This window comes from Bos indicus x Bos taurus, chromosome 15 (genome assembly GCF_003369695.1).
Source record: "Bos indicus x Bos taurus breed Angus x Brahman F1 hybrid chromosome 15, Bos_hybrid_MaternalHap_v2.0, whole genome shotgun sequence".
Lineage (NCBI taxonomy): Eukaryota > Metazoa > Chordata > Mammalia > Artiodactyla > Bovidae > Bos > Bos indicus x Bos taurus.
This window is the reverse complement of record NC_040090.1, coordinates 49,523,640-49,551,085: the sequence shown is the minus strand read 5'-3', so window position 1 is coordinate 49,551,085 and position 27,446 is coordinate 49,523,640. Positions and strand designations below refer to the sequence as shown.

Below are 27,446 nucleotides of genomic sequence, written 5' to 3'. Positions count from 1 at the left end.
GCCCTAGGAGGGAGGTGACCACGGTCTGCATGAAGGGCAGTGGGGGGGGCAGGGGTTAGGACCTCCACATAACCAGATTCAAGGGTCATGAATACAGCAGGATCCATAGAGACGTTTCCATGTTGGTGAACCCCCAGAGGATGGGCCCGTCTTAGGTCAAGGCCTTTTTTGTTGATTCCTCCTGAGCTCTCCCCCCTCCCCCAACCAACAGGATCTGGGGAGGGGCAGGGTGAGGTGGGCAGAGCGGTCCTGGCTTTCTCCCAGTGATAGGACAGCCTGCACCTTGGATGGGTCCCTGAGACCAGAAGAGCCAGGGCTCAGGCTTACCCCACCCTAGCCGAGCCGCAGAAGGCCTGACCAGGGGCCCAGAACCAAATTGCGACACTGCTGGAGGAATAAAAACCCAAATTCATGCTTTATGTCCAAAGTCAGCTTTTTATTATCGAGAGCCAGGGCCCAGGGAGGGGAGGGTGCTGAACTAAAGCAGCATTGCTCTCTTTCCAGGAATGTTGCCAGCTGCAGTGAGAGCTTGAGATGTTGCATTTTTTTTTTTTCAACTCAAGCATGTGTTTTTCAAAAATATCATCCTTCCCCACCCCCCACCCCACCACTAATTTTAGAATCAGACCAAAGCCAAGCTACTGTCCTCTGTTTCTGTTGGGAAAATACTATATTTATTCGAGATGCAGAAGTGCGTCTCTGCAAACCTCCGATTGCTTCAGGAAAACAAATCTGCTTTAGACTATACAGAAACCATGATACAAAATTTATTTCATGCTAGAATCGCTTTGCATAACATTGGGCATGCAGGTTTTTTTTTGTTTTTGTTAAACTCTGAAGTACTAAATTGCATACAATGCCGGGTTGTGCCTTGATCAAGGTGGAGGAGGACTGGCCCTCCCACAGTCCTGATCTTTTTTGGTGCTCTGAAAGAACACTTGAAAAATCCATACGGTGTTGATTATCTACTATGAACAATTTGTTATGAAAGTTGGTCACACTGAATCTACACACTGCTAAGATGATCGAATCAACCTAGACTAGCCGCTGTCAGGGATCTTGGGGAGACGTCCGCTGGGTCGCAAGCATGCCAAACAGAGGGAAGAAGGCGGCAGTGCGTTTCCACAATTCTATTTGGAGCAAAGTTTTCCGTTTCCACGTGAGAGATGAACTATGAAGGTGAGGTCAATATGACCAATGACTGACCGACTGCCCTTTTGGGAACCTTTACTCTAGAATCTCCGTGTACAAAAGGGAAGCAATCCATTACTCATCCCCACTCCTTCCCCCAACCCGCTCATTCCCCTCCCCACCCCAAAAAAACGTACAGGTTTCTACTGAACGCCTTTACAGTTTGGCTCCAACAACATGTATAAAAGGAAAGAGCTTTGAAAGAAAATAGAGGACTCTTGCTTGTTTTTCTTCATTGTTGTCATGGTTTAGGGTAATCATACAGTTGCAGGGGAGGTGGGGTTCGTGGGTTTGGATTGCTGGGTTTTCTGTTGAACTTCATGCAAGTCATGCTAAGGAACCCCTCCATCCCACCCCCTCCCCGAATAAATTAAAAGCTTTTTCTCAAAAAAAAAAAAAAAAAAAAAGGAAAAGAAGGAAAAGAAATCCTCTACGGTCAGTTACCATTTGGCCGTAGAAAAGCTACGTCCGTCCTAGTACAAGGCCTGGGCCACTCGGACTCGTCCGGCAAACCTGCATGGCGTGAATTTACTCTGTCCGAGGGCGAGGAGGGGCTGCAGGTCCACCCAGATGCTTAATAGCCACCAGTGTCCTGGGCCAAGTCGCCTGGTCAAGTCACTCTCACAGCCTCTGTCGGCATATACTTAGCAATGACAGGGCTTTCTTTGCAAAGATCTGTATGTAAAGAATACAATTAACACTTGAGCTTCTCTTCTTGGCTTTCCCATCCCGCTTGGTACTTAGTTTTTAAGGAAGGAGGAGGAAAGACCGAACAGCCGCATGCAGAGGCAGGCAGGATCTTCTCCAGCTGGCTTGGTTCTCCCATGCAGTGAGCCAGCCCAGCACGCCTCTTTCTCTCCCTCCTGGGGGAACGGGTTGAGCCCCTAACTCTTCTCTACCCCGCACACAGCTCATGGCCTGGCATTATCCTGAGAAAAGCAAGTCCTCAGCGGCTGTCATGACTCCATGAGAGCAGGACCATGTGGATGTGGGTGGGGGCTCCCCACCCTCAGTGCCTCTGGGGAACTGCGGAGTGGGTACCACCTGCAAACAGTGGTTGCCATCGGACTCCTTGCTCCCTACAGGCTGCTTCTGTCCCACACACCCTGGGCTTCCGGAAGCCCAGTCAAGAAACTCTTCTGTCTGCTCTTTCAGGCCACACAGATTGATCCAACATTCAAGATGAGGGAGACAGGCAGCCCCATAAGACCTTACCAGCAGAGCACAGCCATGGGGAAAGGTCTACATGCCTTCCTCTCCCATCCCCTGGGCTTGCCCCTGATCCTGGTTTTCTAGAGCCTCCACTTGGGAGAAAGCCAGTTGTGAAGGGGAGCTTTAGGCCTATCCATGGAAGGTGCCGAGGATGGGGCAGGCAGCCCCCAGGCCGGCAGCCCCCCTTCCATGCAGCACCATGCGGGGTGTGGTATGCCGCGCTGGGGTCCACGGGACCTCCAGGCAGGGCAAGGAAGCAGAGGCCAGCCTGGATCAGGAGAGCACGCCAAGCACCAGAAGGACTTCCCCCGTCTCCGTGTGGGCTGCCTCTCCTTTTCTGGGTTTGCCCTTTATTTTGAATTCTCTATTTTCTCCTCACATATTATTGAACCATTTCAAATACTGGAGCAGTTGTGAATGGCTACCAGCTACACCAACTGTTGCTCTAAAAAGCCAACTATCTAGCCCAACCTGCTCACCCCAGTCAGCATGCAACCATACTGTGTGAGCCTGTGAGCCGCTCCCCAACATGCATGAGCTGCCCAGCCAGCCTGCTGTGCCGAGGATGGCTTCCTCCGCCTTCCAGGCCCTGCCCGGTGTCCGGAGCCTGGATCTAGGGTGCGCTGGGCCCCCGCCCCAAACTTCTCCCCAGTCCATGCTCAAGCTCTAGTGGAAGCCTTGTCCCCAGGAGGTCGGTTTACAAGACAAGGGTCTGATCCAACCTTGACCACCACAGGGCTCTGCCTTCACCAACCACAAGGGGGCACTGACCACACCTGGGGCCGCGGCTACTGGGTGCTGGGGTTGGAAGGGGCTGCACAGAGTCATACATAACCACCTCCTCTTGGCTAGTTTCCTATCTGCCACTCGCAGTGTTCTGACTGGCACATACCTTACCTCTGCAAGGACGCTGACCTCACTGCCAAGCCTTTAAGCTATCTCTCTCGTCATGACCGCCCCCCCACCCCAACTGGTCTATATGGATTCTCTTTAAAGGATGCCTCTTCCAGAACATGGATCTTGGGTGGCTAGGCCCACAGGGTCCTGGCCAGCCCAGGCCTACCCTGTTGCTCTCCCCAGCCAAGGGACAGGGGAGATCACTTTGCCTTTGGGGTCTGACCTGCCATCTGCCAGAGTAGCCTGGGGGAAGTTGAGGATCTTCCCACATCTCTGGGTACCCCTCTGCCTTGGGGGAATGTAGTCGGCCAGCCTGTCCCCAAGCCTCTTCTTACCCCTGAGCTCAATTGCAACCCACAGCTGCCTGGACCTCAGGTTCTCTCTGCCAGCCTACCATCCCAACTGGGAAGGGTGGGACTCAGACCTCTGGGGGCCGACCCTGGGGCTCCTCCTGCTCCTTTCCCCCCTCATTGTGCCTGCCTGCCCCTCAGCACCCCTCGCCCGCCGCCCCGCCCACCCCTGTGCAGGAGCGCGAGGCAGGCCCGCTGATGCAGAGCACCCCGGCCTCCTCTACATACCCTTTCTCACTCCTCCACCAGGTGGGCACGCGTACTCCCCAGTTGATAAGAGGAAGCAGGGTCCGTATCTCTCGCGGGTGCCCGAGCGCGTAAAAGGCAGGCCCTCATCGGGAGTGAGGGCCTGGTCTATGTGGGGGCAGTCTTCGTTCGCCAGCGCGGCCTTCGCCACCTCCCCATTCAGTTTGGAATCTTCAAACATATAAGCAGAAGCTATTGAGACACTGAAAACTGTTTAGTGCGGGGGGGGACAGGCCAGAGTGGGACATCAGCAAAGGGTAGTGCGTGACTGAGGACAGAAAAGTGAGCGGGAGAGGCACGAGGCTGGGGGTCCCCAGCTCGTTCGGGCAGCCTTTGGGCTGCCCACAGTGCTGGGGAGGAGGGTTCCTGGGTTTGCTCAAAGTTTGCAAAAAGATGAGTTTGGTGATGGGCCCAGCAAGCGCGGTGCTGGGGGGCCGGGCCCAACGTCCAAGGTGGGGCCGATGAGACAGGATGGTGTGGATGCGGTCATGGGTAGAGGGCCAGACACAGAGCTCAGGGAGAAGACAGACAGACACGCAGAAACACTCCTGTCCAGAGCGGCAGCATTTTCTGATCCCTCTGCTGCTGACCAGAGCCCGGCTGCCCCCTCCATATCCAACTGTCTGCTCAGGCATCCCTGGGCCCCACCCAAACCCCAAGGGTCAACTCCACTCCAGGCCCCCTGTGGATCCTCTCTGGTCATTTGCTTTATGCTGTTCCCCCATCACACCCTATCTGATCACTCTATCCCACCCCCATATGGACCTAATCCAGTCACTCTCTATGCTCCATCACCCATACAGACTAGGCCTGGTCACGCAGTCTCCTGGTCCCCCATCCAGTTGACCACTCAATCTGCTCCCTCTCTGTACAGACTTAAGCTGGTCACTCAGTCCACTCCGTTCACCACCCAGACCAAGCCAGGGTCTTCCACCTCGCTCTGCCTCAAGCAGAGCCAGCTTGCACAGGCGCAACAAGAATGCAGGCATGAGGCAGTGACAGCAGCCAGGGTTTGGGAGGGACTCCCATTCCTCCGTCTCCTTTCGGCAGCGTCCCCCGCAAAGCAGAGCAAATGGATGTGTAAAGACAACAGCGGCTGATGGACTCGGGTGGGAAAGACGAGTCTTGGCCTCTGCGGTAGCCTGAGAAGGAACCTGGGAAGAAGTTTGGGGGCACATTTGGTGAGGGCGCAGCTCTAGCCAGAGCAGGGCGCTCCCCCAAATCCAAGAGCAGCATCGTGGACGCCTCTGGAGCTGGCAGAGAGGGCTCTATTGGCCTCTGAGCCCACCCATCACTCTTGGGGACCCCTCCCCTGCTTTCTGCCCTCCAAGCAGACTCTTCCTGGTTAGGGTGGCACCGACTCAGTCCCCAGGGTGGGCCCTGGTGGTGGTAGTGGTGGTTTAGTAGCTAAGTCGTGTCCGACTCTTGCGACCTCATGGACTGTGTAGCCCACCAGGCTTCTCTGTCCATGGGATTTTCCAGGCAAGAATACTGGAGTGGGTTGCCATTTCCTTCTCCAGGGGATCTTCTCAACCCAAGAATCAAACCTGTATCTCCTGCATTGCAGGCGGATTCTTCACCAACTGAGTTACGAGGGAAGCCTGAGGTTTCCTCAAAGACTTCCTCCAGGGTGAGAGCCTCAAGGGAAGACAGACCCAACGTGGGTGTGACCACAGCGGGAGGCCCTCTGAAAGGCTAAAGAGGGGCAAAAAGCTGGAGAGAGTCTCCACCCAATTTGACCCTCTTCCGTGACCCTGTTCACATCATGTAACTACACGCAGAAGTGATCCTTCTCCGTGTGCACACACTCGGCGTGCCCGCGGGTGGGACCACCACCCGTGTACACATTATGTCACTACAAAGAGGCAGTCAGTCAAAAGAGAAATGGACCAATCAGGTTTATTCGTAAAGCAAATCCAAAAAAAAAAAAAAAATCCCATCATAATTTTGGAACTTAAAAAAAAAATCTGTCGTACAAGATGGCAAAGCATTTCATGTACAGTGTGTTTCTTGACAGATCCCAGGGGCTTCACTCCCCAATTCACTCTGAACCAGAAAGGTTAGTTACCAGGGTAACTCTGATACCACGTGACTGGGGTTGGGGCCTCTCTGGGGAACTGGGCACTGCCTAACACTGGGGGTGTGTCTGAGGGCACACAGGTGTGCACACAGACCAGCCCGGCCCTTCCTCCCAGTCTGGCTGGACCTCCCAAGGGTCTCTGGGAGAGGGGAACGGAGTTCAAGGGAGGAGGCAGTGGATAGGGGGATGGAAGTTGGAGCCCACAGTACCCTGTACACATTTTCTTCTAGGGGAAAACAGTGAGTCCTACCAGGCAGCATCTCCATCTGGGGGGAGAGTCAGAACTTGTGATCTCTCCACTGGCCATTGCCTGCCAGCGGAGGTATCTACAGCCTGCAGGGCTCACCCAGGGTTGGGTAGCCGAGCCTGAGACCCTCTGTGTGACTCTGCCCCCCAGTGCCGTGCCCCTGGGGCAGCCAGCTCCCACAGCCTTTAGAGGACCTGAAGTTGAGGCTGGTTTCCCTGCAGGGGTCGGGCCAGGGGGCAGCTGAGTGGGCTGCCCGGGTGGGTGTGAACCAGACCCCCTGCCCTTCTCAGAGCCTGCTTCTTCTCTCAAACATGTCCTCTGAGAAAAGGCCGAGCCTGGGTGGGAGTGTTTGGGTCCTGCTCTTTGAAGGAGCCAGCCTCCCTGGGCTGTGGGCTTATCTGTGATGTGGGGTGCTCTCAGAAACTGGGAACCATACTGTCCCTCCCCAGTTCCAGAGGAGGGCTGGAAAAGAGACTAGCCAAAAAGTGGCCAGCTCACCAAACCTGGGGAACTCATGAAAAAAGCCAGAGGTGCCAGGTCACCCAAGACTGCCCCCTCATACCCCGACCTTGTCCTTTAGATGAGATGGTCACCAGGTCCCTCAGTTCCCACCTGCTCCCCAGAAGGCTGGGAGCCCTGCCCTCCCTGGCCAGGGCCCCTTGGCCCCGACTAGACCCGAGGGCCTGCGATGATGAAATGGCAGCATGGGCAGCGTCTCACAAAGATGGTTTCCAGGCTTTGAAATGGGCTGAGAGAGATGAGCGTCCGCGAGAGGGTCATTTTTTTTTAAACTTTGGAGCAAGGAGAACCCGATGTCCGGCCCTGAGCCAGCAGGCTGGCTTGTGTGCCCTGGTCTCTGGGCACCACCTAGGTACTTACTGTTCACACCAGCAGCGGGCGCCGGGGGCGCACGCAGGGCTAGGGTGGGGCAGGTGGGGTGGCTGGGAATTTCCTTGGGTTTAGCCCCCCAGGTGGCGGCTGCCCAGCCTGGGGCTCAGGGAAAAAACCCCAGGTTAACTGGGGACGGTCTGTGAGAGATACGAGCTGAGTACAATCACAAGAACCGGCACAAGTCATGCAACAGAACGAGGAGAGAGAGAGAGAAACATGATTAGTGGAGAGAGAGAAAGAGAGAGCATGTGAACAACACAGAAAAGAACACCCAGTCCTGGCCCTCAGAGCCCCTTATTTCTCCGCTCCTTCCCCCTGAGCCACCAGGGGGCCTCGCTGACCCCACTCAGGGCCCCCCGCTGCCCACCGTGGCCCTGCATCTGAGCAGAAACTTGGTTAGCCCCTGCAGAGGGGCCCTGCCCACACCTTGCCTGGTCACCCCTGTCCCAATCCCACTACCTCCCCTGCCCCAGGGGGTACACCACTTGCCGCACCCACTGCAGCTGGCAGGGGAGACGTGGAGGGCCGGGGCGGGGGCCGCTTTGGACTCAGCTGCTCAGGGCAGACCCTGGAGGCTGCAGGGGCAGCTCTGTCCCAGCTCGGGGCAGACCCAGACGGGGGTGCTTTTCAGGACCTCACTGCTGCCCTAGGTGCTGATGGACAGGAAGGGGGAGGTCTGGCCACCACCCATCCCCTGTACTAGCCCCCTGCTCACCTATGGTGGGACCCCACAGCCCCAGACGCAGCACCACAGAGGAGCAACCCACATCACAGGAGCAGAGATGGACGAGACACACGTGAAGGCACATGGCAGGACAGAGGGAGCACTCTGAACTGCCCAGAGCAGGTGGTCTGGGCCCCCGGCTGCAGGTCAGGGAGGGACCCCCTTTCTGCAAGAGAAGCAGCTTCTCCTGAACTATCAACCCCAGCCCCTGACCATGGGGGTGCCATCCTGGCATCCTCCCATGAGACCCTACAACCCCTGCCGGGACGAATCCCCCAGACACTGGAGCCACGTCAGCCGTGATACCGAGGAGACCAGACACTTGACCTGAGGCTGCAGGAGAGACCAAGACGGGGAGGGGAGGGGAGGGGAGGGTGCTGCTGACATGACTGGGACGGCTTGCCTGAGTCCTGGAGTCTGGCCCTGGGCAGGGGGTGCCCTCAGAGCCCAGCATGTTGCACTTTGCCCCAACCCAGGTTCTAAAGGTAGAACTGGAGTCTCACTGGGCCAACTGACTGCCCTTGGGGTGGAGGGCGGTTGTCAAGGTCTTGGGGACTGCATCTCAGCTCTCAGTTCCTGTGGGGTCCAGCCTCCCATCACATTTGCCTTCCTCGCTTCTGGCCTCCCCCACACTCACTCACCACACACCCCAACCCCATGCCCACCAAGGAGCATAGCTGCAAGCAGAAGAGGAGGCCAACGGGAAGAGACTTGGGGAGGCAGAGATAGGGAGACATCCCCTAAGGATCACACACTTATGCTTATCACTTGGGTGATAATTTGGGTCTCACACACCAGCTTTCAGAGGGAGGAGGGTTCTGGTGAAGGACCAGGCTCAGAGCAGGTTTGGGATGTCAAGACAGCACCCCTAGGAGCAATAAGAACTTGGGAAAGGGGAGGAGGCAGTGTGTGGGGGACGGAAGGGAGTGAGGCAGCTGGGCCCCAGAGAGAAGGGCTCTAAGTATCTGGCTTAAGCCAGGACAATCTGGATCCCTGAGACCTGGGGCCAGGGCAAAGAGGGTCCCAGGGCCAGGGCTGTCGTGGTGGTGGGGTGCAGGGGCTCTAGGAGAAGTGCACAGGCTTTCCGGGAAAAGGGCCTGTGTCTTGGGGCTAGCTGGTGTACATATCAGAACACACATCTGCACTCTGTGTGTGCACATGCATGCATGTGTACACGTGTGTGCATGTGTGTGTATATGTGTGCATGCACACATGCCCTCAGCACATGGAGAATACTAGCATTGTCTGGGACTGAAGGATTTGTGCCTGGTGGGAGTGAATCACTGGGGAGGATGGGACAGGGGGCCAAGGAGTGCTATGGTGATGCCACTCAGGCTCAACTCTTCCTGCTGAGGCCTGGCGTGAAGCTAGGGGCGAGGCCCACCCAGACCCTTTCCCAGAGCCCCAGGAATTTTCCTCGCCGTGACGGTGCTCCTGAGGTCGAACAGAAGGGCGAGATGATCCAAAGCAGAGAGGCGGGGCAGGGGCTTTCCACGGCCCATGCCTGGCTGGCTAAGCAGAAGCCACGCATTGGCCGAGGAGTCCAGCCCCACCCCAGGCCCTCCCATTCCAGCCTCTGAGACCCCTGCCCTGCTCCTGGCCCAGCCCAGAACACTAGCCACACTCCTCTCAGGTGTCTACAGGGATCCCAGGGAGTGGGGAGGGGTATGGGACCGGGTAAAGGGGCTAGAAAGACCTCAGACAGAGAGGTGGACTTTCAGGGTACCACTCTGGTCAGTATAGCTATGTGATGAAGCCGGATGCGGAGTAGGATGGGGTGGTGGGCCAGAGAGAGGGGCATCAGGGAAGAAAGAATCAGTCAGCCACTGGGGAGGCCATTCAAACCAGGGGACAACTTGCTCCTCTGGGGCTGAGGGAGCCTGCAGCCCCACCTCCTGCCCTGGGCACAGGGTGTCTTCTGCAGACTAAACACTACCTGTCACTCACTCAGCCTCCCTCGCCCCGGCACCTCTTCTGAGTTCAGTGTTGTCATGCTTTTCTGGGTCATTCATTCCCTTCAAATCCCTGTGTCCACAGAATAAGTCGATGGTATTCCATGGGTAGAGGTAGACTATGGGCTTTTTATCTTCGGACCAGAGCCCCATGATCAACTTTATGTGCTATGTGCAGGTTCTCATAAAACTGAGATAGTCCCATAACGAACCACTAGCCATGGAATATGAGAATATATCCCACGGTGACTAGTATTGTTTCATGGCCCCCCTCCCCCCTCCCTGACCCCCACTGAATTCACGGGAAAGTGGGCGTACACTGGTTGGGATGTCGTGTATTGCTGCTGCAGTCCCTACCGCCGGAAACAGGGAACACTCTCAGTGGGAGGTTGTTGCTGGTCTGAAGCGCTTTCATCTAAGCTGCCCGGGTGGTGGCCCCCTCTAGTCCTTCGCTCACCAGCCGCTTCCATCAGAAAGAAGGCCACCGGAAACTCCCACTGGACCATCAACCCAAACAGACAACGTGAAAGCTAGAGTCACTCCAACAGGTTCCTAAAGATAAACGCTAAACTCTAGAGTGGTGGTAGAAGATGAGCTGGTTCCGCATGCTGTGGGGTGAGTAAGCTTGTTACGGAGGGCAAGAGGCGTCTCCGAGGACGCGCCTGGAGCTAGGCAGCCGGCATCGGAGCAGGAATGCTACTCAGCTATGGAGACAGGCTCTGCTGGGGGGGTGAGAATCCTTGCTGCTGTCTCTGCAGGGACCTCCTGCCAGAGCCCAGGCACCATCCGTGCCACGTGCACTGCCCGAAGGGAGCCGTGTAAAGACCAAATGGGCAGCTGTCTGGCATTTCCCAATCACACCCACCCCGCCCCGCCGTGACTCCGGGTCAGTGGCCTGAGTCAGCGACTCATGCCCAACTCCTGCCCATTGAGCAGCGGAGCCCCTGGGCTCCTGCTAAGAGAGTCCTCAGCAACCTCATGGGCCGTGGCATCTCTTCAGAACCCCACGAGACCGGTGTGTCAACCTCCTTACCGGGGGCCACCAGTGAGGTTCTAGCAGGCTCTCGCCTCATGAATTTGGCTGCCCAGCATCTCCCTGGGCCCCCAGACGCCACACCTCTAGACTGAGCGTGGGGTCCAGAGTCACCCACGGAACTAAGGAAGCAGTCTGACTGAATCTGGAATCATCGCTACAGGGGGCAGAGGTGAAAGGTCAGATCGACATGCCTCTAAGAGGTTTCCTACCTGCTCTGTTAATTTCTAAAATTTCTTCCTGGGCCAGCGGGCATGTGTCACTCTGAGTACTGTGATGTGGAGAGTTTACGACAGATTTACAATAATTGGGAGATCCCAGCTGCGGTGGCCGCGGAATATGCTTCTTTTTTTTCTTTGGTAGTTTCTGCTTAGCCATGGCTAAGGAGTAATACATCCCAAAATTGTTCACGATGACGGGCACGGGCATGGCGATGGTCAGCACGCCCGCCAGCGCACACAGCGCTCCCACCAACATGCCGGACCATGTCTGCGGGTACATGTCTCCGTACCCCAGCGTCGTCATGGTGACCACAGCCCACCAGAAGCCGATGGGGATGTTCTTAAAGTGGGTGTGCTCACTGGCGCTGGGGTCATTGGGCTGAGCCCCTATCCTCTCGGCATAGTAGATCATGGTAGCGAAGATCAGGACGCCCAGAGCCAGGAAGATGATGAGCAGTAAGAACTCATTGGTGCTGGCTCGCAGAGTGTGGCCCAAGACCCGTAGGCCCACGAAGTGGCGGGTCAGCTTGAAGATGCGCAGGATACGCACGAAGCGGACGACGCGCAGGAAGCCCAGCACATCCTTGGCGGCCTTAGAGGACAGGCCGCTCAGGCCCACCTCCAGGTAGAACGGGAGGATGGCCACAAAGTCGATGATGTTGAGCGAGTTCTTGATGAACTCCACCTTGTTGGGGCAGAAGACCACACGCATGAGGAACTCGAAGGTGAACCAGACCACGCAGACGCCCTCGATGTAGGTGAGGAAGGCCTCCGTCTCCGCCTCCCGGTAGTAGCGCACTTGCGTGCCGTTGCGCACGTTCTCGATCTCCGTCTTGTTCACGATGGGATTGAAGCGCTCGTGGGTCTCCAGGCAGAAGGTAGTGATGGAGACGAGGATGAAGAACAGGGAGGCAAAGGCCACATACTGTGGAGGAGAAACACACAGTGTCAGAGGGGAGGTTCTTCCCCCAAAGCAGAGAGACTGGGTGCCTCTGGGCCAGGTCCAGTCTGGGGCCAGGCTGGGCAAGATGCCTGCAGGACACCCCTTCTGACATGGGCCAGGCAGGCAGGCCACCGTTCCCTCTTCAGAGCGTGGAGTATGGGGGTAAGAGACCTGCAGGGTTAAGAGGCTGTGGCGGAGATTTCTCTGTCTTCACAAATGCCTTTCCTTTCTTCCTGGATGAGTGGCTAGACCATAATTTCCCAGCCTGCCCTCCAGGCTGGGTGGGGTCATATGACTGGTCTCAGGCCATCCGACAGTGCACAAAAAGGTGTGCATGAAGGCCCGGCCTGGCTCACAAAACCTTCCTGCTCAACCTTTCATGCCCTCTCTCTTTCTCTGAATGTTGAAGCCCAAGGAAGCCAGCAGGGCCACCATAAGAAAGTAGCTGGGTCCCTGGAAAGAAAGACACCTACTAAATACACAGGTGGGAAGTAAACTTCTACTTTGTTGAGATGTTGCACTCTAGATGTGATTTATTAAAGCATTTAGCACCCCACCCCACCACTGATGAAAGTGACCTAGGTGGCTGAGGCTGAGGTTGGCAAAGAAAGGAGGATAGGGAAGCTATGGTGGAGCCAGGCCCCTCAAAGGCCACATCTCCCATCTTTCTTCCGTCCCTCCGCTAGGCTGTTCACTCTCTTTTTCAGGGCTCTGTACCTCATGCAGGCAGTCTCTTCATATTCTATCCTATGTTGAATTGCAAAAGACGTATCTTCCCCAAGGCCTTACACAACTCCTTTACCCACTTCTCTCTATTGTCCCAGGAACTCACATCATGTATTGGAAGTGTATCTCCAATGGGTGATACACTTGGGTGTATCAGATGGGTGTATCTCCACCCATCCTGGAGATACGAAAATAAAGACTAAATGGTCATTTGTCAGAGATACTGGGTTGTAGATTCAGGCATAAGGAGGAGACTTGGACCAGGGGTCCTCAAACGCACCATAAACCATAGAGATGGCTTTGCTCCTGTTCCGGCCGGCTGGCCCCAGGGGAAGGGGGTGGGTGGGAGGAAGGAATAAGCTGCTGGGGAACTAGGGTTTTCCAAACATATGTGGGTGCCTGGTCCTTTCAGATCCCCTACCCGGGTGAGAAAGAAATAGCCAGGATAACCCAGTCTGTCCAGAATGGCCTGCTCTGGCCCCACCCCCTGAGAGAGGTTCAGGAGACTTTGTGGTCTGATTTGGTCACCCTCACCCCCATCTGATGACCCACTGGGCTTCTCTAACCACAAGCAAACACGGGTACCCTAGGAAAGAAAATCAAGCAGCTGTCAGAGTTTCAAACCTTCCTACTCAGACTGAATTCCAGACAAGGGCTCTTCTTACAGCCTCCAGTCTGGGATCATGGAACTTTAACACTGCCCTTGGTAGAGGAACCCTGGCCAGGGGGTTCTCCTCCAGGAACCCAGCTTTCATGTTCCTGCTGCTTCCCTCCCCTCTGGACTCCCCTTCTCCCAGCCTATCAAGACAGACCATGAACCGTGCAAGGCCATCTCCCTGGAGGCAGTTCTGGGCTACAAACTAGAATGGGTGGCAAGTTCATTCTCCAGAGCTGCCTTCACAGAAAACTTCAAGGAGTGCCAAGGTGCCACTCTTTATCTGCCACAAGAGGCAGCCGTGCTGCTTCTAGTAATTTCTTTGGTTTGTATTGATGTACCTCCCCACTTGGTGGTGACCCTGTCTGGGTTGACCATAGCCATGAGACCTGACACTCAACCTAGCACAGATCTAGATATGAAGAACCGTGTGGACCTGCAAAGACACATTCCAGGTTGAGAGAAAGGGAGAGGAGAAGGAAAGGGGCAAAGTCAGCATTTTAGAATATCAGAGTAAGAGCAACCTTTAGAGATTATCTGGTCCAAGGCACTGCATGCTATAAATGGGAAGTCTGGGGCAAAGAAACAGGAAATGATCTACCCAAGCCACTCATCATGGCATGCTGGCTCCTGCTGGCTTTAGAGAGTCATGCAATTTTCAAAAACTTGATCCTAGATTACTATCGAGTGTGACCCCTCTGCCTTCTTCCTTCCATCCAGCCTTCCTTCTTCCCTTTGTTTCTTCCTTTCTTTCTCCCTTTCACCCACTCATCCTTCCTCCCTCCTACCCTCTCTCCCTTCTTTTTAGCCACATATTCATTCATCCTTCTTTTCTCCCTTCTTCTATTCCTTCCTTTGTTCCTCCTCCCTTCTCTCCCTCTTTTCCATCAGAAATGCATTTATTCATTCGTCTCTTCCTTCTCTCTTTTTCCTTTCTCCCTCCCTTCCTTCCTTCCACCTACCCATCTATCTACCTGTCCATCCATCCACCCATCCATACTTTTTTCCTTCCATTCCTCACCAAGCGCCAGGCTATGCCCAGCATGGAGTGCAATAAGACCTCAGCCCTGCCCCCAGGGAGCCCCCCACACAGCTGAAGATAAAGGACACACACAGAGACAAGTAAAAAGCAGTGGACTGAAAAGGTGAGCCCCCATCAGCCCTGTGAAGTACATGGGGTTTGGACAAGATGAGGGCAGTGCAGGGACTTAAGCCAGGTTTTCTGATTCCAGAAATAGCACGTTAAGGGTCCAGATAGTGCTGACCTGGGACACCACAGGGGCAGGCCAGGAAAGCAAACTGGAAGCAACTGGAAGAGGCCACCAACTCCAATCCAGGTTCATCCAGCTCCAGCACTTTTTCCTTTAGCAGTTATCAAAGCTCTTGGAGCCAAGAACATATCCCCAAATGCTGAGTATTTGGCCTCAGATTCCCTCTGAAGGGCCCTGTCTTAGAGCTTGGAATTCACAGCCCAGACTCCCAGGGCCAGGTCACGTTCCTGCCCTGGTCTTTTTGAGAGAGGAGAGGAACATGGACACTGTGAGTATCTAAAGGATGCCGAGAGGCTGGGCCTGCTGCATCTCCGGGCTCCTGATCCCGGCCAGTGGTGGAAGGCAGCAGGTGCTGCCTCTCCTCTGCTCCATCAGCCGTGGCATCCCCTTCTTAAATCATCCCACAGCTGTCCTCCTCTGTCCCCTCCATGCACATGAGACTCTCTCTCAATGGGGTCACTGTCATAAAAGCCAGCATATTGTAGGCTTCAATCTCAGCCATGAGTACAGCATCCACCCAGTTATCAGAAGGGGCAACAACTGGAATCCCAGCTCTCTGCTTGGCCATCTGGCCACAGAGAAAAGCCCTGACTTCTCAGCCTAGCCTGTGAGGCTCCCTGTGCCCTGACCGCACTGACTTCCCAGGGACCTCTCCCTGCAAGCACCCAACATTCTTGCCACATGCAGATCAGATCAGATCAGATCAGATCAGTCGCTTACCCTCTGCCATTTCTGACCTTCCATCTCTGTGTCTCTGCACCTGCTGCCCTTTCCTCCAGGGTGTTCCTGCTAATCTCCATGTGGAAAAACCCATCCACCCATCAGTGCCCCACTAAGTAGCCCTTCTCCTGGGACACCTCTCCCAGGGAGACTTCTTCTTGGCCCTGAGGCCCTTAGGAGGCAGCAAATGAAGTCCCCCCCACCCTACCAGCCTCTAAATATCCCCCAGGGAGGCAGCGAGGCTGTCTCCAACTTGTGCTCATTAGTGCTTGGGGAGCCTCACAGGTACAGCCCAGAGAGGGCACTGATGTCCCCGGGGTCTTCTCACTTCCTCCCAGGTGCCCTCAAAGGCCCTCAGAGCTCTACACCCATTGGCTCTTCTTGAACAACAGGTCCTGACAGGAAAATTGAGGCCCAGGAAGTGGTAAGGTCTTCTAAAATTAGGATAGACAAATCCTGGGTTCTCAGGGATCAATGGCCATCCCTTTCAGATTCTTTCCTCTTTGGGCCCCAGAGACCAAGGAGTGGGGGTGCCGGGGTGGGCAGCAGCGATCAGCCTTAGAGTCAGATACTAGGACTTCTTCCCCAGAGGAGCCGGGGAGGTGTAAGTCAGGCTTCCTAGACTCTGCTGCAGGCACCTAGTCCCTTGTCAGAGGCAGGGCCCCAGCAACATCTGGGTCCAAGTGGGCCCTTTGGATCACTGTGGAGGAAAGCGCCCCAGCTTGCTCAGACTGCCACAATCTCCTAAGCCTAGCGACTAGCAAGTCAGCCCCAGCGCATCAAAGCCAAAGCAAGAGCCCATGGTCAAGCGAGTTTCTAGTGCCCTCCCACCCATCCTCAGGGAAGCTGAGCCAGAAAGGAGAGAGGAGAAGCTGCCAAAGCTAAAGGCCTAGAGCTCCCTGGTGGTCTAGCCATTAAGAATCTGCCTGCCGATGCAGGGACACGGGTTTGATCCCTGGTTTGGGAAGGCCCCACATGCCGTGGACAACTAAGACTGTTCACCACAGCTATTGAGCCTGTGGCCTAGAGCCCACGAGCTGCAACTACCGAGGCCCGCATGCCCCACAGCCTGTGCTCTGCAACAAGAAAAGCCGCCATAACGAGAAGCCCGAGCACCCGATGAAGAGCAGCCCTGACTCGCCACAACTAGAGAAAGCCTGTGCACAGTAACAAAGACCCAGTACATGCATTAAAAAAAAAAAATACGCTAAAAGGCCTGCTGTGCACCTTTAACCTTCCCACAGACCTGGTGAGACAGGTGGTTGTACCTTATTGTGCCAAAAAGGAAACAGGTTCAGGGACTAAACCAAGGTTTAAGGCTAGTGATGAAGCTGAGGCTTGGACCCAAGTTGATCTGGCTCCATTGTCTAAGCTCTGTCCACCACCAGAGATGCCAAAGCTTTGGGGGCTAAAAACACAGCTCTGTGCTCTAGGGAGCTGGCCTTGATTGTATCTGGATGGCTCAATCTTGGAGCTTGACATCCATAGCTTGGACTCCCTGAGGTCAGGTTATGTCTGTCCCCAGTGAGAGAGAGAGAACCAGGATACCTGAATGCACAGGCTGGAGCCCAGAATGCCTGAAATGGTCCTGGGCCTCAGTGCCCAGCACTTGCGAGTGCCTGGTGGGGGGAGGCTGCCCCATCTTGCTCGGGGAATCAATGCCAACAGCAGCCTCAGATGGCCCAGCCTGCATCTCTATCTGGCTGACTGTGTCCTGGCAGACCCAGAGAGGGCAGGCTGAGAGATGACCACAACTTGTTCAGGGAGCTCAGCCAGAGGGACAGGGTGGATGCCCAAGGATGGGGAGTTCCCAGAATCAGCTAACCCCTGGCAGGGAGGGAACCTCTGCCCGGCAGGCCCAGGCAGTGAGCCTTAGGAGCGGTCTCCGCAGCACCCTGGGCTGGCACATGGAGTCCAAGCTATGGGTGTCAAGCTCCAAGATCGAGTCATCCAGACACAGTTAAGGCCAGCTCCCTAGTGCACAGAGCTGTGTTTTTAGCCTCAAAGCTGGCTGGAATATAGGAGCTGCCGTCAAGGGCTGGGCACCTGAGGACGGTCACCCCCAGACACACACTGCTGCCCAGAGTAGGCACCTGACCCATTACCTAAGCACACACCTGTGACGAGTGACCACACAAACTACAGCCCAGGGTCCTGACCACACACACAGAAAACACAGGGCAGACGGATGGTACTGGAACACATCACTGCCCATCAGGCACGAACACCCAGGCGCCGTACCATGAGGCACACACCCACACAGCCCCCACCCTCCCTGCGCGTATACACTCAGAGCACACGGATGGTCACCACACAGCATACCTCCTACAAACACCCTGAATGCCAGGCGTAGCTGCACAGCTGGCCCCTCCTCTGCCCGCCTCACCCCCGCTGGGTGTGACTGACTCAATGTCTGACTCTCCCACAGGATGGCAGTCCCAGCCCGCCTCAGCTTCCCCAGCCTTCTCTGATGCCCTCAGCCTGCCTCCCTGCCCAGACTCCTGGATTTCCCATCCCTAGATCTGCCTGTCACCCACCAGTTCCTGATGTCCTGCCATTTGCCAGACCCTGTCCTTTCTCCCCAGCCCACTCCAGCAGCAGTAGCTATATGCCCCCACACCCAGGACCCAAACCAGCTGGAGGGCCGATCCTCCTGAGCTTCTAGTCTAACAGGCGGCCAAAAAGGGAGCTTTGTCTGGCAGCCCAGGGCCAGCCATCACCCAGTCTAGCCACACCTCAGAGGCCACTCTGTGAAATTTCAAGACAGTGCAGGCAATATTGCCTGATAAAGCAGCATAAACCCAAACTGGTAGTTCTGGCTTTTCTTCTTTCTTTTTTTCAGAATCACAAACTGTGAGAGACCCACCAATTGTGTTCTAGAAAGAGGTAGCCATGGCAACAGAGAGAGGCATCCTGTTGCTATGGTAACCAGGGTGGTGAGACTGTTGGCTGTAAAGTCAGACAAACCTACTAACGATCTGTTGACTTAAGAAGATGTTTTATAAATCACCAAGTTATTTTTATCGTAACCCCACCCCTAAAACTATAAATCAGAAAGGCAATTTACTATCTATTAAAATGACCAAGATGTGCTGTGACTTTCATTATAAATTATTTATATCACAGTCATCTTTAGAAAATTGTGCTTGTCTTTCAGAACTGTTCAGGGGTTCACCGTGGGGAATCTGTGTTCTTGCAGTTTGGCATTCCAGAAGCAAGGCCATGGTTGTGATGTGGTGCGTGGGCCAACATGCTGATCTGGCCATTCCCTCGCTGTGTGACCGTGGCAGATCACCCCCCCTCTCTGAGCCTCAGTTTCATCTTGGTACAGTAGGGCTGGACTTGGTCACTTCTGAGGATTCTGACACTGGGCAAGGCTGCGACCAGTGGGACTAATCAGGGGAGCCCTGGCTGGTGTCCAGGCCCCAAGCCCCTAGAGGCGTCAGGTCAGTTTTTCTGCCTAATTAAATCTGCCCAGCAGGGGTGTACAGCGTTTGAGTTAATCCATGCGGAGTCAGTGATGCAGAGCAGGCGGGATGGCCAATTGGCCTAAATAAATTGTCAGTCGAGTTGAGTTTGGAAACTGAATTAGGCTTGTCTGGACTTCCTTGGGCTGGACATGCCCACACTGTGCTGGCCTAACTGAGGGCTCTGAGGGGGACAGGAGGCTCTTTGGGGTCCATCTCCTTTTTGGTCCATTAATAAATGCCTCCACTATGGCTGCCCAGTCAGAGGCCTGGCTGTATCCTGAGTGCTCTGTCCAGCATCCGCATTCCAGCCCTGGTCCTTCTCACCAATCCTGCCCTCTTGGCACCCAGTTCAGGGAGCAGCAGGCAGGAGATGCTTCCCATTGTATTACCTGGAGGGCGTGGACGGGAGTGTGTAAAAGTGTGTGCAGAGAACATGCTGCGTGGAAGGTCTGTGTGCTGGGGGAGGCGTGCAGGGGAGGGGGAGAGGTGGTGTGTAAATGTGGAGTGGGTGTGTGCGTGGTAAAGGTGTGTCACCTGCTTATGTGACCTGACTCTAGGCGCGTGTCAGAGGCTCGTGTAAATGGTCACTGTGTGTGGTTCATATAGGTGGTAGAAAAGCATTTGTGTGTGTATAAGGACATGCATGGGTGTGATGTGTGTGTGTGTGTAGGGACATGTATGGGGTGGTATGTGTGTGTATGTGCGTGTATGTGTGTGCACATCTCCTAGGAGAATCAGGGTCTGCTGGGCACTCTGGACACGTGTTCTGAGTTGAGACCATGATCCTTGTCCATGCCGGAGACAGTCCCTCACACTAGTCAAGGGCGGTGATGTCTCCTCCCTGGGACGGTCTCTGACTGAGAAAAAGCGAGTAGACAGGGTGGAGGTAGCCAGAGGCCACTGCACCAGCCCAGAGAAGACCACGGGGGAGGGCTGTGCCCAGATGGGAATCCCCTCAGCCCCCTTCACTGCGCCACTCAGTCTTGGGCACCAGGCTGGGCCGCTGGGAGAACCAAGGCCAGAAAAGGTCTTGTGCAGCCTTTGGGGAACCCAGACTTTCCCAGTGGGACAGCAACCCACTTCACGGAATTCATCCTCCAGACCCCAGGCCCAGGGCTGAAAGGGCTGTCTCAACAGCAAGGCGGGTGACTTCTGGGGCAGCAGAGGTTCTGTGTTGTTTTCACTCCAAGATGCACATTTTGGAAATGAAACTATGTCACAAAATACAGACACCCTTAAAAGAGTATTTCTTCCCAACATGCTGTTATTTAGCTCATGGCATGTTGAATATGGTACCCTGACTTGGGAAAACACTAGAAACCAGAAGAACAAGACAGAGGGGACCCTCACAGGTTTTTGGCCCTAAAGCAGCTCGTACGGCAGGAACCTGGAGATGGAGGCAGTGCGAGGGAAGGGACCTGCCCGAGGTCACGGAGCTCTCAGGGTGGAGCAGGGGTAGGAGCCGGGTTCTCCTGAAGCGTCAGTTCTGGACTTCCGTCATCGCAGCCTCTGAGCCTTTGCTTATTTAACGCCCCCTCTCAGGCCTCTGCTCTCAGGGTCCCACCTGCCTTCTAACTCCCAGGTCAAAAGCAGCACACATCTGTTTTGTCAAAGGAGGCAGCCGCTGGAGCAGAAACGGCTGGACCTCGAGGTGAGACCAGCCTGAGTTTGGGGCCTGGCCCGGCTGGTGATCTTGGACAGCATCCCTTTCTGAGCCTTCATTCCTGGACAGGGAAGGGGTAGATAATATCCCCTGCCTCTGGGTGGCTGTGATTAAGATGAAACAGCACACAGAAAGAAAGAAGGAGGTGTCTGAGTGCGCTGCTTCAGTCCGCATGAACCAGAGGTGGACCTCTTCCAGCTCTGGCCCTCTCCCATCACAACAGCACCTGCAGCATCAGAGCACGTCAGATGTAGAAGCTGAGAATCTTATGGTCAGGGAATTGCTAAGCTGGAGGCACCTGGGAGACTCAAGCGGACCCACCCCCCACCCCCACTGCCATCACAAAACAGCACCCTGGTCCTTCAGAGAGTCGCCCCATGCCCACCACACTCAGCCATACGACACAAGTGAGGCCGAGTCCACACTTCTGCCTGAGCCTGCCCATCGGAGGCCAGCCCTGGCCCCTGAGGACAAGGGAGCCATGTTTCCTGAGAGACCGGTGGGACAGGGTCAGGTAGAAGCTTCTGGATTTAGCAACAAGGAGAACTAGGTGGGAGGGCTAACCCAGAGCCCCCAGAAGCATGGAAGGGAAGGCAGGGAGTAAAAGGCCCTCTCTGGGGCGTTTGGTATGGCACAAAGGAGGCAGGGGTGGGTAGAGGCCGCTGTGCTGGGGAAGCAGGACTGAGCAGAGACTCAAATGCAGAGTCCTGGGCTGCACACACAGCAGTGGGCGGGGCCAGACATTTATCTTTAGTCTATGTCCTCCGTGGCTCTGATGCTGCCAGCCCCGTCTTGGCTTTTGGGATCCACGAGGCCAGTGAGTCCTAAGTGCCCAGCAGCTCTGATGCACAAGGGGCCTCTTCAGCCTGAGACCACACTGGGGGCTGAGAAGCAGGCGGCGTGGCAGAAGGGAGAGAGTCCCAGGCTTGACTTCCGAGACCCGAGTTCAAATCCCAGCTCTGCCACTGGCTGTGTGAGGGCAGGCAAGTCACTTTGCAGAGGCTCAATCCCATCCTTCTTCAAATGGGGACAATCATAAGAACAATAACATGCCCAGAAGCAAGGCACAAGGAGGCACCTGGGGGAAAGGCCGAGTGTCTAGGGCTTTCCCAGATCCAGGGTGGAATTCCAGGGCAGGGAGAAACCCCAAGACTGCCAGTTCCCTTGCACACTGGTATTCCAGGAGCTGGGCCAAGGCTTCCCTCCACAAAAATCCAAACACAGCATTTTGGGTTTTTTCCACCCAAATTGTTGGGGGTGGGGGAGTGATTACAAGGAACAGCAGCAACAGCTAAAGGGAGAAATGTGTCTAACTTTAGGTTTTTTCCCTCTAATTTTTTTTGCTCCTGTTGCAACTACTTGCCTGCAAACAACAAACCAGAAGAAAATGAGTCTTGTGGAGAGCCAACGCCTGGCCCCTCAGAGCCTGTTTCCAGGGGTCGCAGCCCAAGATAGGGCCATGTCCCAGACCCAGCACTGCGGGCTCACGCTGCTCATAGTGAGGGTGATTAACAGGCCTACTTCCATGGGGTCTTCCATGTGAGCCCCAGCCTGAGGGCTGTGAGGAAATGAGGCTTGACGGGAAAGGACACCCAAGGTCACACAGTGAGCTCCGGGCTTCCCGGCCCTAACTTGGGTGACAAAATGATGACGGAGCTTCCTGCTGTCGAGAAGGCTTCCTGGGGCTCTCCTAGCATCGTGTCTCATGTAAACCTCACGCCAGCCCAGGGAGGTAAGTTCTGCTGTTACTACTGCTTTTTAGACGATGAGTCTGGGGTTTAGGGAAGAGAAGACTCTTGCTCCAGATCTCAGAGGTTCTCAGTGGCAGGATTGGTTTTGCTTCAAAGCCCTGCATTTCAGACCCTCCAAAGGCTCCTTAGACAGCCATGGGAAACGTCCACAGTGCAGGCTGGCCTGGCTGTGCCCTATGAGATGAATGAGGCTGCTCCAGCTTGGTTTCGACCTCAGTCAGCCACAAGCCCCAGAGCCTCAGAGGAGCGGGGCTGTGTGGTCGCAGAGCTCCCCTGCCATGTCTCAGGCCAAGAATACCAGGTGTCAGGGCCCCAGAGAAGGTGCCCTTCCCACCTGCTCCTGTGACCTGAGGGTTCCTGCTGGAAAATGGGCAGTAAACATCTTCCATTAGCATCTTTTAAATTTTTTTGTTTTTTTATTTTTGGCTGCGTGGGGTCTTTGTTGCTGCACGTGGGCTTTCTCTAGTTGCGGTACATGGGCTTCTCGTTGAGGTGGCCCCTCTTGCTGTGGAGCACGGGCTCTAGGCAGAGTGGGCTTCAGGAGCCGCAGCACACAGGCTCGGTAGTTGCGGCTCTCGGACTCCAGAGCTCAGTAGTTGTGGCGTTTGGGCTTAGTCCCCTTGGCATGTGGGGATCTTCCTGGACCAGGGATCAAAGCTGCATCCCCTGCACTGCAAGGTGGAAGCCCTCCCATTAGTATCTTAAACCTGGAGGAATACCAGCCTTCCACACAGGAAATTCCTCTTCTAGTTTAGGATATAGAACTATATCTGTTTCCGGATGAGCTTGTCTACTTTCCTATTAGCAAATGATGACTTATGGAACCCTTCATATTTCCTCTTTTGCTCTGACTGCCAGGGAGCTCAGTTAAATTTGATGCTCAATGCTGAACCCATCATTTACCTGGGTATTAAAATGAAAGTAAAGTCACTCAGTCTTTTCCGACGCTTTGCGACCCCATGGACTGTAGGCTACCAGGCTCCTCTGTCCATGGGATTTTTCCAGGCAAGGATACTGGAGTGGGTTGCCATTTCCTTCTCTAGGAGATCTTCCTGGCCCAGGGATTGAACCCAGGTCTCCCACATCATAGGCAGATGCTTTACCATCTGAGCCATCAGGGAAGTATGGAGAGTTGCTATTTCTTGTTTTCATTATACAACTCATATTTTCTTTTCTTTCCTTCCTTATTTCTAAGGATTCTGTTGTACGTGTGTCTCATGGGCCTCAAACCTTCTTGTGCCACAGACCGGAATAAGAAACACCTGATGAGACTCCCAGATGAGGAAGTGAGCTGGAAGGCACTCCCTCTGGGGCTGGGTCAATAACCCAGAGCAGATGTCTCTGCTGGTGACCACCAGTGACAGGCACTCCTGAGACTACATTCTGTCTTTGGACAGCTATCCAGACAGGCATTTCTTATTTAAGCTAGCCTCCCTGCCTTTTTCTGCCAGGGATCCCAGTTTTGCCCTCTGGGGTCACCAGGACACTTCCTCCCTCTGACAGCCCTGCCCACACCTGCAGATAGGCCACAGGGCCCACCCTGAGCTGTCCTTCCCGTGTGCCAGGCTTCCTCTGGTTCCATCCATGCTTCCTGTCTTGGGCCAGCTCTCGGCCTGTTTCAGAGCCTGGTTGTGTTAGGCACCCGCTTGCAGGTGGCCACATGGATGGCACGCTTTTTCAGTGCTCACAGCCACCTCAGTGGTGAGAGTACTGAGCTCTGTTGAGCCTCACTGACCTCTGCTGTAAAGGAATAATGACTACTCTTGCAAACATGATCTCATTTATCTTTAAAAACCTCCCAAGGGGAGGTGTCATTAACTCCACTTAGCAGATGAGAAAATTGAGGTTCAGAGTGGTTAAGATGTGTGCAAAAAAATTAATAAATAAAACCCCACACAGCTGGGAAGCAATAGGCAGAATTTGAAACCAAGTCTCTCTGATGCTAAAACCACCATACTCCAGGGCTTCCATTTATACATCTCTTTCATATCCATCCAGGCAACCCTTGGACGAAGACATTTGTCTACACATTATAATGTCATAGGAACAGCTGGCTAAAGTTTACAATATCTTCACATTTTGAATCCCATATAAACACCGTGCATGCGTGTGCATGTGTGTGTGTGCACGCTCTCTCTCTCTCTCTCTCACACACACACACACACACACACACACTAGCTGGGCCATCAGCAGGACAGCCTTTATTGCCGCCATTTGACAGATGAGAAAACTGAGGCTCCAAGTTCTATGAAGTGTCCACTAGGAATCCACAGTGAAATTTTCCCCCAGGGCCCACTTATGTTTTTGCACTGAGTCAAGGGTCCTGACTCCCCATAAGGTATGCATATGTGTGTACATGTGTGTGCATGTGTGTGTGTTGAGAGACACAAAACGATGACCCCAAGAGGGACAGGTCAGGGAGGGCAGTGGACACAATCCAGGTGGGACCACAGCTGTGTTTCCTCCAAAAAATATTTAAGCTTTATCCCAGGCCTGTGCCAGGCACTGGGTACAAGGTGCGCAAAAACAAGCCATAGGTCTTGCTGGGGAAGACTGACATTTATCAAATAACCAGGCAGGCAAATACATATTTGTATGAGGAGATGAGGACTTTGGGGGAACGCACACAGCAGTCGATGGGCTTTTAACAACAAGCCTGGGGGTTGGAGGGGCCCCAGGAGGAAGTGACAAGTGTACAGGGGTTGGAAAGGTAGGTAAAAATCACTAGGGAAATGCAAGGTGTGAGGACGAGCATTCTAAACAGAAAGAACAGGAACAATTCCCCATCCTTGCCTTCCTTGACCATCAGCAACCTCTAAGACAGCTCACCACTCTCTCTTTTCTGTCACACTTTCCAGGTCCCCACAGTCTCTTGATTTTCCTCCCACCTCACTGGCTGCTCCTTCTTGACATCCTTGGCAATCTTGTCCCCAGCTTCTAACTTGTGGGGTGCTCCAGAGTGCAGTCCTTGGTCCTCTTCTCCGTTGACACTCATTCCCTTAGTGACCCATCCAGTTTGAAAGCTTAAATACCATCACCTATTCAAATACCACTAACTGCACACTCCCAAACGCTTATCTGCATCAGGACTCCAGCATCCAGCTCCCTCGCGGCTCTGTGGTGGAGGTCTACTAGTTGTCTCTGCAGCTCAGCACGTCAAATGAGCTCTTATATACCACCCCCACTGCCGGCAGCCTTCTGCGTTGCAAGAGATGGCAACTCTATTCTCCCAGGACATTCTTGCCAAAAAACCCTGGAGTCATCCTTGACACCTCTCTTTCTGTCACACCTCACATTTAATTGTAAGGAAATCCTGTTGGCTCAGATCTAAATAAATCCAGAATCTGACCACTTCCCACCACCACAATTACCACCCCATCCGTAGATTTACAGTAAGAGCCTCTTAACTGGTCCCTCGGCTTCCAATATTCCTGGAGCTCTAGGAGTGTTTTCAACACAGCAGCCACATGATCCTTTTAAAATGTAAATCTGATTGTGTCATTTCTCTGCTGAAAACCCTGCTTCAGCTCCCCGTTTCTCTTGGAGGAAGAGCCTCACAACACCCCGAGGTCCCCACGGGATTGGGTCCTCCATTTGCCTCCAAGCTCATCTCCTATCGCTGTCCTCCCTGGCTTGTTCCAGCCACACCGCCTCCTCAAACACAATCCTTAAACATGCCAGACACACGCCTGCCTTAGGGCCCTAAGGTGCCCTTCCCCAGCGTCCTTGTGGCTCATTCTCCTGTCATTGCAGGCAGCCCACTGACCACTCTAAAACGTCAGCCAGCACCCTGCGCAGATCTGATTCTCCTTCTTCTGCTCGCCCCATGGAGCACGTCCCCCTTTGTCAAACACTAACTTTCCCCCAGCTTTACTGAGGTACGAGGTATGTACAGTAACACTCACCCATTCTAAGCATCCAACTGGACAACGCTGGCACTTCACACCATCCAACTCGCTCATTTTCATGTCTATTGTTTGCCTCTCTCCTCCTTAGCATGTAAGGCCCATGCGGCGGCCAGATCAGAGCATCAGGACTGGCCCTGCCGTTAGACTCAAGTCACATGCTCCACACTAGTAGGGGAAGAGGGGCCCCTTCCTTGGGAACCCGGGGCACAGCTAAGCAAGAGCACAGCTTCCCATCCTATGCATCTGCTTGTCTCAACCCATCTGTCTACATGGTGGGCACAACAACCCCCTTAGCCTCCTCAGGAGGTGACCGCCTCCTCTGATGCCCACTTTCCCTTGCCTGCACGGAGAGTGCACGCAGTCACAGACTCACTAACACAGCATCTGCCTCTACCCTGCAACACGCACAGTCGTTGGCTTCGAACTTGTGTTTACACCAGCACTGGCCACACTCACAGCAGATTGATATCCACGCTGGTAAAAGTATAATCTCTCTCCATGAATCCGTGACGAACCTGGCCTTGGATGCAGTCACTAATGATTTCGCTGTGTTGTCATCAGCTTCATTCCCACAGAGGTGGTGTGTTACACTGGCAAGGGGCACTGTGACCAAGAGCAGTTCCAGGTCTACACTGGCAATGGGTATACTCGTTGACAGCAGACTCCTGTCTACACAGGTGGCAGGCCCAATCACACTCATCTCTCATCCAGGGGCACAAAGACCGTTACCGGCTGAGAACATGAATGAGGAGAATGGGCACAAGGGCACCAAAGTTCCTTTTCAGAGGCCAGACAGAGTCTCCCCTCCCAGCAGGCTGCCAGCTGAAGGCGCTTGCTATGGAATTCAACAGCCTGAGTCCTGCCTAGGGGGCAGAACTGTCATGGGAACATGAAATTCAAAACCCAAGTGCAGGCCCTGGGGTGAAGATGCTGGAACCTGGGACACACGGCGAGGAGATGAGACCACATCTATTCCCAGCACCTCGAGATCACTCAAGGTGAGGAGAGACTCGGGCTGTGTGACTCCCAGTGCCGCCCGCCCCCTCCCCACCCCACACCCGGGCCTGGCCCAGCCAGCCTGGGCTTAAAAAAGCACCAGGAAATGTCACTTTCTTTTTGAGGAGGTGCAATGGGAGGAGAAAGGCCAGGCAGTTCAGCTGCTGGCCTATTCAAAGGTAGGGAACGGTGACACTGCTCTCAAATCCTGAATCTTGTTTCCTACCCAAGCTGGATGAAATGCCAGCCCCTGCTCCAGTGGATGGAGCGCTGTCTAGGGCCAGCCCAGAGGCCCCAGC

At 54.5% G+C, this 27,446-nt stretch overlaps 1 protein-coding gene across 1 annotated transcript in view; it reads right to left on the bottom strand.

The window, feature by feature from the left end:
- Positions 1 to 415: 415 nt before the first annotated feature.
- KCNC1 (potassium voltage-gated channel subfamily C member 1) overlaps positions 416 to 27,446 on the bottom strand; it is a 46,259-nt gene continuing 19,228 nt past the window's right edge. Inside the window, exons 2-4 of the mRNA XM_027563416.1 lie at positions 11,036 to 11,969; positions 3,879 to 4,067; positions 416 to 1,866 (exon numbers count right to left, since the gene is read on the bottom strand). Of these exons, the coding sequence (XP_027419217.1) occupies positions 1,802 to 1,866; positions 3,879 to 4,067; positions 11,036 to 11,969 (1,188 nt within the window). The 3' untranslated portion in view covers positions 416 to 1,801. The remainder of the gene's footprint in view (positions 1,867 to 3,878; positions 4,068 to 11,035; positions 11,970 to 27,446) is intronic.